The 10,635-nt window shown below is 70.1% G+C and overlaps 2 protein-coding genes across 5 annotated transcripts; one reads left to right on the top strand and one right to left on the bottom strand.

Annotated features, from left to right (window-relative positions):
• Positions 1–69: 69 nt before the first annotated feature.
• Positions 70–3,133, top strand: C42H2orf68 (chromosome 42 C2orf68 homolog). 3 transcript variants are annotated; one of them, XM_064175455.1, is made up of 4 exons: positions 72–266; positions 350–465; positions 1,590–1,786; positions 2,832–2,990. In XM_064175455.1, exons 1-4 carry the CDS (start codon positions 172–174, stop codon positions 2,952–2,954), a joined length of 531 nt encoding a protein of 176 aa, XP_064031525.1. In that variant the 5' UTR covers positions 72–171; the 3' UTR covers positions 2,955–2,990. The 3 variants fall into 3 exon arrangements, with proteins under 3 accessions (XP_064031526.1, XP_064031525.1, XP_064031527.1); XM_064175457.1 differs by having other exon boundaries at positions 74–266; positions 1,659–1,786; XM_064175456.1 differs by lacking the exon at positions 1,590–1,786 and having other exon boundaries at positions 70–266; positions 2,832–3,133.
• A 1,987-nt stretch (positions 3,134–5,120) lies between these two features.
• Positions 5,121–9,961, bottom strand: LOC135192452 (sterile alpha motif domain-containing protein 1-like). 2 transcript variants are annotated; one of them, XM_064175585.1, is made up of 3 exons: positions 9,736–9,961; positions 7,684–7,815; positions 5,121–6,455 (listed from the first exon to the last, which is right to left on the bottom strand). In XM_064175585.1, exons 1-3 carry the CDS (start codon positions 9,922–9,924, stop codon positions 6,255–6,257), a joined length of 522 nt encoding a protein of 173 aa, XP_064031655.1. In that variant the 5' UTR covers positions 9,925–9,961; the 3' UTR covers positions 5,121–6,254. The 2 variants fall into 2 exon arrangements, with proteins under 2 accessions (XP_064031655.1, XP_064031653.1); XM_064175583.1 differs by having other exon boundaries at positions 5,121–6,450.
• Between the last annotated feature and the right edge of the window lie 674 nt (positions 9,962–10,635).

Below are 10,635 nucleotides of genomic sequence, written 5' to 3'. Positions count from 1 at the left end.
TCTCTATGCGCATGCGCAGTGCAGCGCCCCCTAGCGCCTGGCCGGTTCGGGTCCCGGTGCGCATGCGCAGTGCAGCGCCCCCAGCGGCCGCGGGGCATTTAAAGGGGCCGCGGCTCCGGTGCCGCCCGCTCGGTCCCGCCCGCGGCGTTACCGTTAAGCCTCCTGGCGGCCATGGAGGCGGCCGTGGATTGGCGCTGCCGTCCCGGCGGGCGGCTCGACATGAGCCACGGCTTCGTGCGGCACATCAGGCACAACCAGATCGCCAGGTAGCGGTACCGGCGCCGGTACCGGCGGGGAGCGGGGGTCGGCCCCGGTGCCCCTCCGGTGACTTTCCCGGTTGCTCTCTCAGGGATGCCTACGAGCGGGCGGTGCGGCAGGCTCGGGGGCGGGCTCGGGGCCGGCTCCCTCCGGCCACCCCCCGGCCCCGCCGCCCGGACCAGCAGGTGTACAGGCCCCGGCGGAACGGTGGGCACCGAGCGGCGGGCACCAAGCGGCGGGCACGGGGGGGCTGGGCACGGCGGGCACGGTGGGCACTGAGCGGCGGGCACGGGGGGGCTGGGCACGGCGGGCATCGAGCGGCGGGCACGGGGGGGGTGGGCACGGCGGGCACCGAGCGGTGGGCACGGGGGGGCTGGGCACGGAGGGCACCGAGCGGCGGGCATGGGGGGGGTGGGCAGGGGGGGGCTGGGCACGGGGGGCACCGAGCGGCGGGCACGGGGGGGCTGGGCACGGGGGACACCGAGCGGTGGGCACCGAGCGGCGGGCACGGGGGGGCTGGGCACGGCAGGCACCGAGCGGCGGGCACGGGGGGGGTGGGCACGGCGGGCACCGAGCGGGTGGGCATGGGGGGCGTGGGCACGGGGGGGCTGGGCACGGCGGGCACGGTGGGCACTGAGCGGCGGGCACGGGGGGGCTGGGCACGGGGGACACCGAGCGGTGGGCACGGGAGGGGGCTGGGCACGGGGGGAGTGGGCACGGGGTGGCTGGGTACGGCGGGCACCGAGCGGCGGGCACGGGGGGAGCTGGGCACGGGGGGGTGGGCACGGCGGGCACGGGGAGGGGGCAGGAGGCTCTCCAAGTGGGTGTGGGGCAGAGGCACCCACGGGTGGGACCTGGCAGGCAGGGGGCACAGCTGGGGGGGAGGGGGATTGGGTACCCCCGGGGGTGTGGGGGCAGGAGGGGCACCCAGGAGGGTGATGTGGGCACCTCTGGGTGGGCATTGGGGCATGAGGAAGTACCCAGAGGGGTTATGTGGGCATCTTTGGGGGGCTTTGGGCATACGGTGGTACCCAGGGGGGTGATGTGGGCACCTCAGGGTGGGCATTGGGGCATGAGGAAGTACCCAGGGGTGTGATGTGGGCACCTCTGGGTGGGCATTAGGCATGAGGAAGTACCCAGGGGGGTGATGTGGGCACCTCAGGGTGGGCATTGGGGCATAAGGAAGTACCCAGGAGGGTGATGTGGGCACCTCTGGGTGGGCACTGGGCATAAGGAAGTACCCAGGGGGGTGATGTGGGCACCTCTGGGTGGGCACTGGGCATGAGGAAGTACCCAGGGGGGTGATGTGGGCACCTCTGGGTGGGCATTAGGCATAAGGACTACCTTGGGGGCACCCAAGGCGTGCCCTGGCTGCTCTCCTGAGGGCACAGCTGGCACAGTTGGCACAGGTGGCACCGGGGGGGACCCCAGCCCGGGGTCCCCCCCCCACGACCCCCGTGGGCAGAGACTCTTCTGCCTGGAGTACGAAGGGGACGATGGCAGCGTCACTGCCCTCATCGTGCACCAGGTGCGCCTGGCACCGCCTGGCACCGCCAGGGGGCGCTGGGCACGGCGCGGCTGGGGCTGCCCGGGGCATGGGGGGGGCCGCTCTGGGGTGCAGGGGGTGGCAGCTCCCCTGGCATGGGCTGGGTGCTGCCATGGGCATGGGGGTGCCACTCTGGGGTGCAGGGGGTGCCAGCTCCCCTGGCATAGGTTGGGTGCTGCCATGGGCACCAGGGTGCCACTCTGGGGTGCAGGAGGTGCCAGCTCTTCTGGCATGGGCTGGGTGCTGCCCTGGGCATGGGGGTGCCACTCTGGGGTGCAGGAGGTGCCAGGTCGCCTGGCATGGGCTGGGTGCTGCCCTGGGCATGGGGGTGCCACTCTGGGAGGCAGGAGGTGCCAGCTCCCCTGGCATAGGTTGAGTGCTGCCCTGGGCACCGGGGTGCCCCTCTGGGGTGCAGGAGGTGCTAGCTCCCCTGGCATGGGTTGGGTGCTGCCATGGGCATGGGGGTGCCCCTCTGGGGGGCAGGGGGTGGCACCTGCCCTGGCATAGGTTGGGTGCTGCCATGGGCACTGGAGTGCCACTCTGGGAGGCAGGGGGTGCCAGCTCCCCTGCATGGGTTGGGTGCTGCCATGGGCATGGAGGTGCCACTCGAGGAGGCAGGGGGTGCCAGCTCTCCTGGCATGGGTGGGGTGGGGGCTGGGTGCTGACCTGGGCATGGGGGTGCCAGCTCCCCTGGCATGGGTTGGGTGCTGCCCTGGGCATGGGGGTGCCACTCTGGGGTGCAGGGGGTGCCAGCTGCTGTGGGTTGAATTGGGTGCTGCTGTGGGCATAGGGGTGCAGGGGGTGGCATCTCCCTTGGCATGGGCTGGGTGCTCCCCTGGGCATGGGGGTGCCCCTCTGGGGTGCAGTGGATGTATTGGGTGGATGTGGGCACTGCTGTGGGCACAGAGCTGCCCTTATGGGGTGCAGGTGGGTGCCAGCTTCCTTGGGTTGAAGTGGGCATCTGTGGGCACGGGGGGGGGGGGGGGAGGTGTGCCCGCTGGGCACGGCTGATGCCAGGGTGCCACAGGGGGACAGCGCAGAGGAGGTGACCCGCAGGCTGTGTGCCCGCTGCCCGCTGGAGCCTGCCCTGCGCCGTGCCCTGTGCCAACGTGTCCAGGACGAGCTCAGCAAGCGCCGGGGGACAGGCTGAGGCTGCTGCCACCTGCTGGGCACTGCTGGGCACTGCTGCTGGGCACTGCTGCTGCCACCTGCTGCCAGCTGCTGGGCACTGCTGCTGCCACCTGCTGGGCACTGCTGGGCACTGCTGCTGCCAGCTGCTGGGCACCGGTGCCAGCTGCTGCCCGCTGCCAATAAAGGTGCTGCAAGGTTCTGCTCTCTGCTTGGGCAAACTGAGGCAGGGCTGGGGGTGAGTTTTGGGCACCTCAGCTGTGCCATGGGTGCCAGGGTGGTTGGTGACTGAGTGCCAATGTGGCCTGTGCCCTTCCTGGGTGCCATGCTGGGCTCTGCCAGGCTGGCCTGGTGGTGCTTTAGGGCAGGAGTGGGTGGCACTGGCATGGATCCTGCTGGGCTCTTCCTTCCTGGTGCCAACTTAATGCCCTTTAGGTTCTTCTTGGTGCCCACTGAACCCCCCCCTCAGGTCCTTCTTGGTGCCCACCAAATGCCCTTTAGCTCCTTCCTGGTGCCCACCAAGCCTCCTTGAGGTCCTTCCTGGTGCCCCCAGCCCCTATTTGGGCACCTCTGGGGGTGCCACCACCCTCAGGACCCCCCCTGAGACCTCTACTGGTGCCCCCAGACCCTATTTGGGCACCTCTGGAGGTGCCACCACCCTCAGGACCTCTCTTTGTACCCCTCCTGGTGCCCCCCAAAGCCCCCTGAGACCCCTCCTGGTGCCCCCCAAAGCCCCCTAAGATGCCTCCTGGTGCCCCCAGACCCTATTTGGGCACCTCTGGAGGTGCCACCACCCTCAGGACCCCCCTTGAGACCCCTCCTGGTGCCCCCCAAAGCCCCCTGAGACCCCTCCTGGTGCCCCCAGACCCACTTAGACCTCTCCTGGTGCCCCCCCAAGCCCCCTGAGATGCCTACTGGTGCCCCCAGACCCACTTAGAGCCCTCCTGGAAGTGCCACCACCCTTGAGACCCCTCCTGGTGCCCCCAGCCCCTATTTGGGCACCTCTGGGGGTGCCACCACCCTCAGGACCCCCCTTGAGACCCCTCCTGGTGCCCCCAGACCCTATTTGGGCACCTCTGGGGGTGCCACCACCCTCAGGACCCCCCTTGAGACCCCTCCTGGTGCCCCCAGACCCCATTTGGGCACCTCTGGAGGTGCCACCACCCTCAGGACCCCCTTTGAGACCCCTCCTGGTGCCCCCCAAAGCCCCCTGAGCCCCCTCCTGGTGCCCCCAGACCTACTTAGAGCCCTCCTGGAGGTGCCACCCCCCTTGAGACCCCTCCTGATGCCCCCCAAAGCCCCCTGAGATGCCTCCTGGTGCCCCCTGACCCTATTTGGGCACCTCTGGAGGTGCCACCACCCTCAGGACCTCTCTTCAGACCCCTCCTGGTGCCCCCCAAAGCCCCCTGAGACCTCTCCTGGTGCCCCCAGCCCCTATTTGGGCACCTCTGGAGGTGCCACCACCCTCAGGACCCCCCTTGAGCCCCCTCCTGGTGCCCCCCAAAGCCCCCTGAGATGCCTCCTGGTGCCCCCAGACCCTATTTGGGCACCTCTGGGGGTGCCACCACCCTCAGGACCCCCCTTGAGACCACTCCTGGTGCCCCCAGACCCACTTAGACCTCTCCTGGTGCCCCCCAAAGTCCCCTGGGACCCCTCCTGATGCCCCCAGACCCTATTTGGGCACCTCTGGAGGTGCCACCACCCTCAAGACCCCCCCGAGACCCCTCCTGATGCCCCCCAAAGCCCCCTGAGATGCCTCCTTGTGCCCCCAGACCCTATTTGGGCACCTCTGGGGGTGCCACCACCCTCAGGACCCCCCTTGAGCCCCCTCCTGGTGCCCCCCAAAGCCCCCTGAGATGCCTCCTGGTGCCCCCAGACCCTATTTGGGCACCTCTGGGGGTGCCACCACCCTCAGGACCCCCCTTGAGCCCCCTCCTGGTGCCCCCCAAAGCCCCCTGAGATGCCTCCTGATGCCCCCAGACCCTATTTGGGCACCTCTGGGGGTGCCACCACCCTTGAGACCCCTCCTGATGCCCCCCAAAGCCCCCTGAGATGCCTCCTGGTGCCCCCAGACCCTATTTGGGCACCTCTGGGGGTGCCACCACCCTCAGGACCCCCCCTTGAGACCCCTCCTGGTGCCCCCAGGCCTGGTCACTGCCAGCTGTGCCCATGCCAGGCCTGGCACTGCTTGGCACAGCTCTGGGGGGGTTTATTTGGGGCTCCCCCCCCGCAGGTGACCCCAAAGCTGTGTCCTGTTGGAGCCTTCTCGGCGCCTGCAGAGGCTGCTGGAGGGTCCCAGCCAGGTCCTGGTTGCTCTGAGGGGTCCCCAGGCAGGTCCTGGTTGCTCTGAGGTGTCCCCAAACAGGTCCTGGTCACTCTGAGTGGTCCCCAGACAGGTCCTGGTCGCTCTGAGGGGTCCCCAGACAGGTCCTGGTTGCTCTGAGGGGTCCCCAAACAGGTCCTGGTTGCTCTGAGGGGTCCCCAGGCAGGTCCTGGTCGCTCTGTGGTGTCCCCACATAGGTCCTGGTCACTCTGAGGTGCCCTCAGAACATGTCCTGGTCGCTCTGAGGTGTCCCCAGGCAGGTCCTGGAAGTGTCTTGGAGCAGGCTGAGGTCCTGGTCCCTGTGAGGTGTCCCCAAAACAGGTCCTGGTCCCTTGGAAGTGTCCCCAGGCAGGTCCTGGTCGCTCTGAGGGGTCCCCAGGCAGGTCCTGGTCGCTCTGAGGGGTCTCCAGGCAGGTCCTGGTCGCTGTGAGGTGCCCTCAGAACAGGTCCTGGTCGCTCTGAGTGGTCCCCAGACAGGTCCTGGTCACTCTGAGGTGTCCCCAAACAGGTCCTCGTCGCTCTGTGGTGTCCCCACATAGCTCCTGGTCACTCTGAGGTGCCCTCAGAACAGGTCCTGGTCGCTCTGAGGGGTCCCCAGGCAGGTCCTGGTCGCTCTGAGGTGCCCCCAAACAGGTCCTGGTCGCTCTGAGGTGCCCCCAAATAGGTTCTGGTCGCTCTGAGGTGCCCCCAAACAGGTCCTGGTCGCTCTGAGGTGCCCCCAAATAGGTCCTGGTCGCTCTGAGGGGTCCCCAGGCAGGTCCTGGTCGCTCTGAGGTGTCCCCAGGCAGGTCCTGGTCGCTCTGAGGGGTCCCCAAACAGGTCCTGGTCGCTCTGAGGTGCCCCCAAACAGGTCCTGGTCGCTCTGAGGGGTCCCCAGGCAGGTCCTGGTCGCACTGAGGTGTCCCCAGGCAGGTCCTGGTCGCTCTGAGGTGCCCCCAGAACAGGTCCTGGTCGCTCTGAGGGGTCCCCAAACAGGTCCTGGTCCTGTCCCCTGTGTGCTCAGTGCCCTCCAGGCGTCGTCCTCGGGGTGGCATCGGCAAGGGCAGGGGCAGGGCGGGCCAGCCACAGTGCCAGTGCCAGGATGAGGAGGAGGAGCAGGAGGAAGGCAGCAGCGAGGCCGAAGAGCAGCGCCCGGTGGCGCCTGTGTGCCCTGCGCTGCTGCCCAGCCACTGCCTGTGCCCTGCGGGTGAAGCTCCTGCTCTGCGGGCACAGGGGGGGCTGGCACAGCTGGGCACCGGGCTGGGCACCACCACCACCCCCGTGCCCGTCTGAGCCCTCCCCCCGGCTGTGTATCCCCACAGGTGCCCATCTGTGCCCTCCCCCCTGGCTGTGCATCCCCACAGGTGCCCATCTGTGCCCTCCCCCCTGGCTGTGCATCCCCACAGGTGCCCATCTGTGCCCTCCCCAGGGCTGTGCATCCCCACAGGTGCCAATCTGTGCCCATCTGTGCCCACCCCAGGGCTGTGCATCTCCACAGGTGCCCATCTGTGCCCTCCCCAGGGCTGTGCATCCCCACAGGTGCCAATCTGTGCCCGTCTGTGCCCTCCCCCCTGACTGTGTATCCCCACAGGTGCCAATCTGTGCCCATCTGTGCCCTCCCCCCGGGCTGTGCATCCCCACAGGTGCCCAATCTGTGCCCATCTGTGCCCACCCCCCTGGCTGTGCATCCCTACAGGTGCCCATCTGTGCCCTCCCCCCTGGCTGTGCATCCCTACAGGTGCCCATCTGTGCCCTCCCCCCTGGCTGTGCATCCCTACAGGTGCCCATCTGTGCCCTCCCCAGGGCTGTGCATCCCCACAGGTGCCCATCTGTGCCCTCCCCAGGGCTGTGCATCCCCATAGGTGCCCAATCTGTGCCCATCTGTGCCCTCCCTAGGGTTGTGCATCCCCACAGGTGCCCATCTGTGCCCTCCCCCCCTTACCTGTGCATCCCCACAGGTGCCAATCTGTGCCCATCTGTGCCCACCCCAGGGCTGTGCATCCCCACAGGTGCCCATCTGTGCCCATCTGTGCCCTCCCACCTGGCTGTGCATCCCCACAGGTGCCCATCTGTGCCCTCCCCAGGGCTGTGCATCCCTATAGGTGCCCATCTGTGCCCTCCCCAGGGCTGTGCATCCCCACAGGTGCCCATCTGTGGCCACCCCAGGGCTATGCATCCCCACAGGTGCCCACCTGTGCCCTCCCCAGGGCTGTGCATCCCCACAGGTGCCAATCTGTGCCCACCCCAGGGCTATGCATCCCCATAGGTGTCCACCTGTGCCCTCCCCAGGGCTGCACATCCCCACAGGTGCCCATCTGTGCCCACCTGTGCCCTCCCCAGGGCTGTACATCCCTACAGGTGCCCATCTTTATGCCCCTCTGGAGTTATTGGTGCCTCCTGTGTGCCCCCTCCCACTCTGTAGGTGCTCCCCTGTGCCATAGGTGCCCACCATGACATGCAGCTCCTGTGCCCGTCCTTCCAGCTCTGCCAGGTGCCCTTCCCGCTCCAGTGCCCGCCCCAGGTTCTGCCTCATCAGCGCTGCCACCTCCTCCAGCTGGCCCTGGCACTGTGCCAGCCCTGCCTGGGGACAGGGACACGTGAGGGGGCACAGGGAAAGGGCACAGGGAAAGGGCACAGGGAAAGGGCACTGGGCATGGGGGAGCAAAGGCACAGCAGGGCAGGAGGGGACAAGGGCACATGGGCACAGCAGGGCAGGACACCCTGGGCACATGGGCACGTGGGCACAACAGGGCAGGAGGGGACAAGGGGACATGGGCACAGCAGGGCAGGAGGTGCTGAGGACATGGGCACAGCAGGGCAGGAGGGGCTGGGGACAAGGGGACATGGGCACAGCAGGGCAGGAGGGAACAAGGGGACATGGGCACAGCAGGGCAGGAGGGGACAAGGGCACATGGGCACAGCAGGGCAGGACACTCTGAGGACATGGGCACATGGGCACAGCAGGGCAGGAGGTGCTGCGGACAAGGGCACAGCAGGGCAGGAGGGCACAGGGGGACATGGGCACAGCAGGGCAGGAGGGAACAAGGGCACATGGGCACAGGAGGGCAGAGGGGCTGTGGGGCACATCAGGGCAGAGGGGACATTGGCACTGTGGGGGCATGGGGACAGTGGGCACACAGGCTGACCGTGGGCACAGCAGGGACCACCAGGAGGTGGCATATGGGGACTGCAGGGCCCAAGGGGCACAGAGCAGGGCTGGAAGGTGCCCGAGGGCACCACAGGGACAGGAGGCCTGGGGGCAGAGTGGCACAGCAGAGCCATGCCCCATGGGGGCACAGGGCAGAGGAACCCTCAGGGAAGGAGCCCCAGGGGCAAACTGGCACCATGGGGAAGGGGCACAGAGGGGGCCAGGAGGGACCAGCAAGGCTGGCACCATCAGGAGGGGGCACCCCCGGGGAAGTGGCACCGTGGGCACACTGAGGCTGCGAGGAGGGTGGCACTTGGGCACCCACTGGGCACACCGAGCCTGTGGGCACCGAGGGGGACAGGGCACGGCGGGCACGGCTGGCACAGCGGCGGGCAGGGCACACGGGGGGAGGGGCGGGAGGGGACACGGAAAGGTCCACTCGGGACACGCCCGGACCGGGGCCACCTCCCTGCCGCCAGCCGGGAGAGCCACGGGAGGGGGGCACCGGCGGCGGGAGGTGCCCCCCGAGCCCCGGGAGGGTACCCAAGCCCCGGGAGATGCCCTCCGAGCCCCGGGAGATGCCCCCCGAGTGCCGGGAGAGGGTCCCTAAGCCCCGACAGTGTCCCCCGAGCCCCAGGAGATGCCCCCCGAGCACCGGGAGGGTCCCTAAGCCCCGGGAGATGTCCCCCGAGACTAGGGAGAGGGTACCCAAGCCCCGGGAGGGTACCCAAGCCCCGGGAGATGCCCCCCGAGTCCCGACAGTAGCCCCGGGAGGGTCCCTAAGCCCCGGGAGAGGGTCCCCGAGCCCCGGGAGATGCCCTCGGAGCACCGGGAGATGTCCTGCAGCCCCGGGAGGTGTTCCCCGAGCCCCGGGAGGGTCCCTAAGCCCCGGGAGATGCCGCCCGGGCCCCGAGAGGTGTCCCCCGACCCCCGGGAGGTGTCCTCCAGCCCCGGGAGGGTCCCCCCCCGAGCCCCGGGAGAGGGTACCCAAGCCCCGGGAGGTGTCCTCCGAGCCCCGACAGTAGCCCCGGGAGGGTCCCCAAGCCCCGGGAGGTGTCCCCCGAGCCCCGGGAGAGGGTCCCTAAGCCCCGGGAGGGTACCCAAGCCCCGGGAGATGCCCCCCGAGTCCCAGGAGGGTCCCTAAGTCCCGGGAGATGCCCCCCGAGCCCCGACAGTGTCCCCCGAGCCCCGGGAGAGGGTACCCAAGCCCCGGGAGATGCCCCCCGAGCCCCGGGAGGGTCCCTAAGCCCCGGGAGATGCCCCCCGAGCCCCGGGAGGGTCTCCGCGCCCCGCGTGTGCCACCCACTCCCGCGAAGCGAAAGCGAAAGCGGCGGCGGAGCCCTCAGCGCTCACCACGGTGCCCCCGGGGGGGGGTTTGGATTCCATTCCCGCTCGGTGCCGGTGCCGCTGCCGGTGCCGCTGCCGGTGCCGGTACCGGAGCGTTCGTCCCCGTCCCGTCCGCTCCCGCCCCCGGCTCCCAGCGGCCACCCGCGGCGGGAGGTACCGGGAGCGGCTCCCTGCGTGTCCCCTCCCCGAGGGCATTGGCCCCGGGAGCCTCTGCCCGCAGCTCCCTCCGGGACCTCCCCCCCGCGTGGGTGCCCCAAGCCCCCTCCCCGTGTCCCCCTCCCGCGAGTGGGTGCCCCAAGCCCCCTCCCCGTGTCCCCCCCCGACGTGGGTGCCCCAAGCCCCCCTCCCCGTGTCTCCCCCCAGCGTGGGTGCCCCAAGCCCCCTCCCCGTGTCCCCATCCCCGCGTGGGTACCCCAAGAGCCCTCCTCGTGTCCCCCCCCCACGTCGGTGCCCCAAGCCCCCTCCCCCTGTCCCCCCCCCCCCCCGCGTGGGTGCCCCAAGCGCCCTCCCCGTGTACCTCCCCCCCGGGCGTGGGTGCTCCAAGCGCCCTCCCCATGTCCCCCCCCCGCGTGGGTGCCCTAAGCCCCCTCCCCGTGTCCCCATCCCCGCGTGGGTGCCCCAAGCGCCCTCCCCGTGTCCCCCTCCCGCGAGTGGGTGCCCCATGCCCCCTCCCCGTGTCCCCCCCCGACGTGGGTGCCCCAAGCCCCCCTCCCCGTGTCTCCCCCCAGCGTGGGTGCCCCAAGCCCCCTCCCCGTGTCCCCATCCCCGCGTGGGTACCCCAAGAGCCCTCCTCGTGTCCCCCCCCCCACGTCGGTGCCCCAAGCCCCCTCCCCGTGTCCCCCCCCCCCCCCGCGTGGGTGCCCCAAGCGCCCTCCCCGTGTACCTCCCCCCCGGGCGTGGGTGCTC

Source organism: Pogoniulus pusillus, chromosome 42, assembly GCF_015220805.1.
Source record: "Pogoniulus pusillus isolate bPogPus1 chromosome 42, bPogPus1.pri, whole genome shotgun sequence".
Classification (NCBI taxonomy): Eukaryota; Metazoa; Chordata; class Aves; order Piciformes; family Lybiidae; genus Pogoniulus; species Pogoniulus pusillus.
This window is presented reverse-complemented; position numbering and strand designations above follow the sequence as displayed.

What these genes read in the sequence shown, in the direction of transcription:
- C42H2orf68 (XM_064175455.1), top strand. Translation starts at nt 172, where the DNA reads ATGGAGGCGGCCGTGGATTGGCGCTGCCGTCCCGGCGGGCGGCTCGAC. An exon ending in AGGCACAACCAGATCGCCAG is followed by an intron (nt 267 to 349) that starts GTAGCGGTACCG and finishes TTGCTCTCTCAG; the next exon opens with GGATGCCTACGAGCGGGCGG. An exon ending in GTACAGGCCCCGGCGGAACG is followed by an intron (nt 466 to 1,589) that starts GTGGGCACCGAG and finishes GGTGGGCATTAG; the next exon opens with GCATAAGGACTACCTTGGGG.
- LOC135192452 (XM_064175583.1), bottom strand. Translation starts at nt 9,924, where the DNA reads ATGCCCTCGGGGAGGGGACACGCAGGGAGCCGCTCCCGGTACCTCCCG. An exon ending in CCCCCCCCGGGGGCACCGTG is followed by an intron (nt 7,816 to 9,735) that starts GTGAGCGCTGAG and finishes CCCTGTCCCCAG; the next exon opens with GCAGGGCTGGCACAGTGCCA. An exon ending in CACAGGAGCTGCATGTCATG is followed by an intron (nt 6,451 to 7,683) that starts GTGGGCACCTAT and finishes CCCGCAGAGCAG; the next exon opens with GAGCTTCACCCGCAGGGCAC.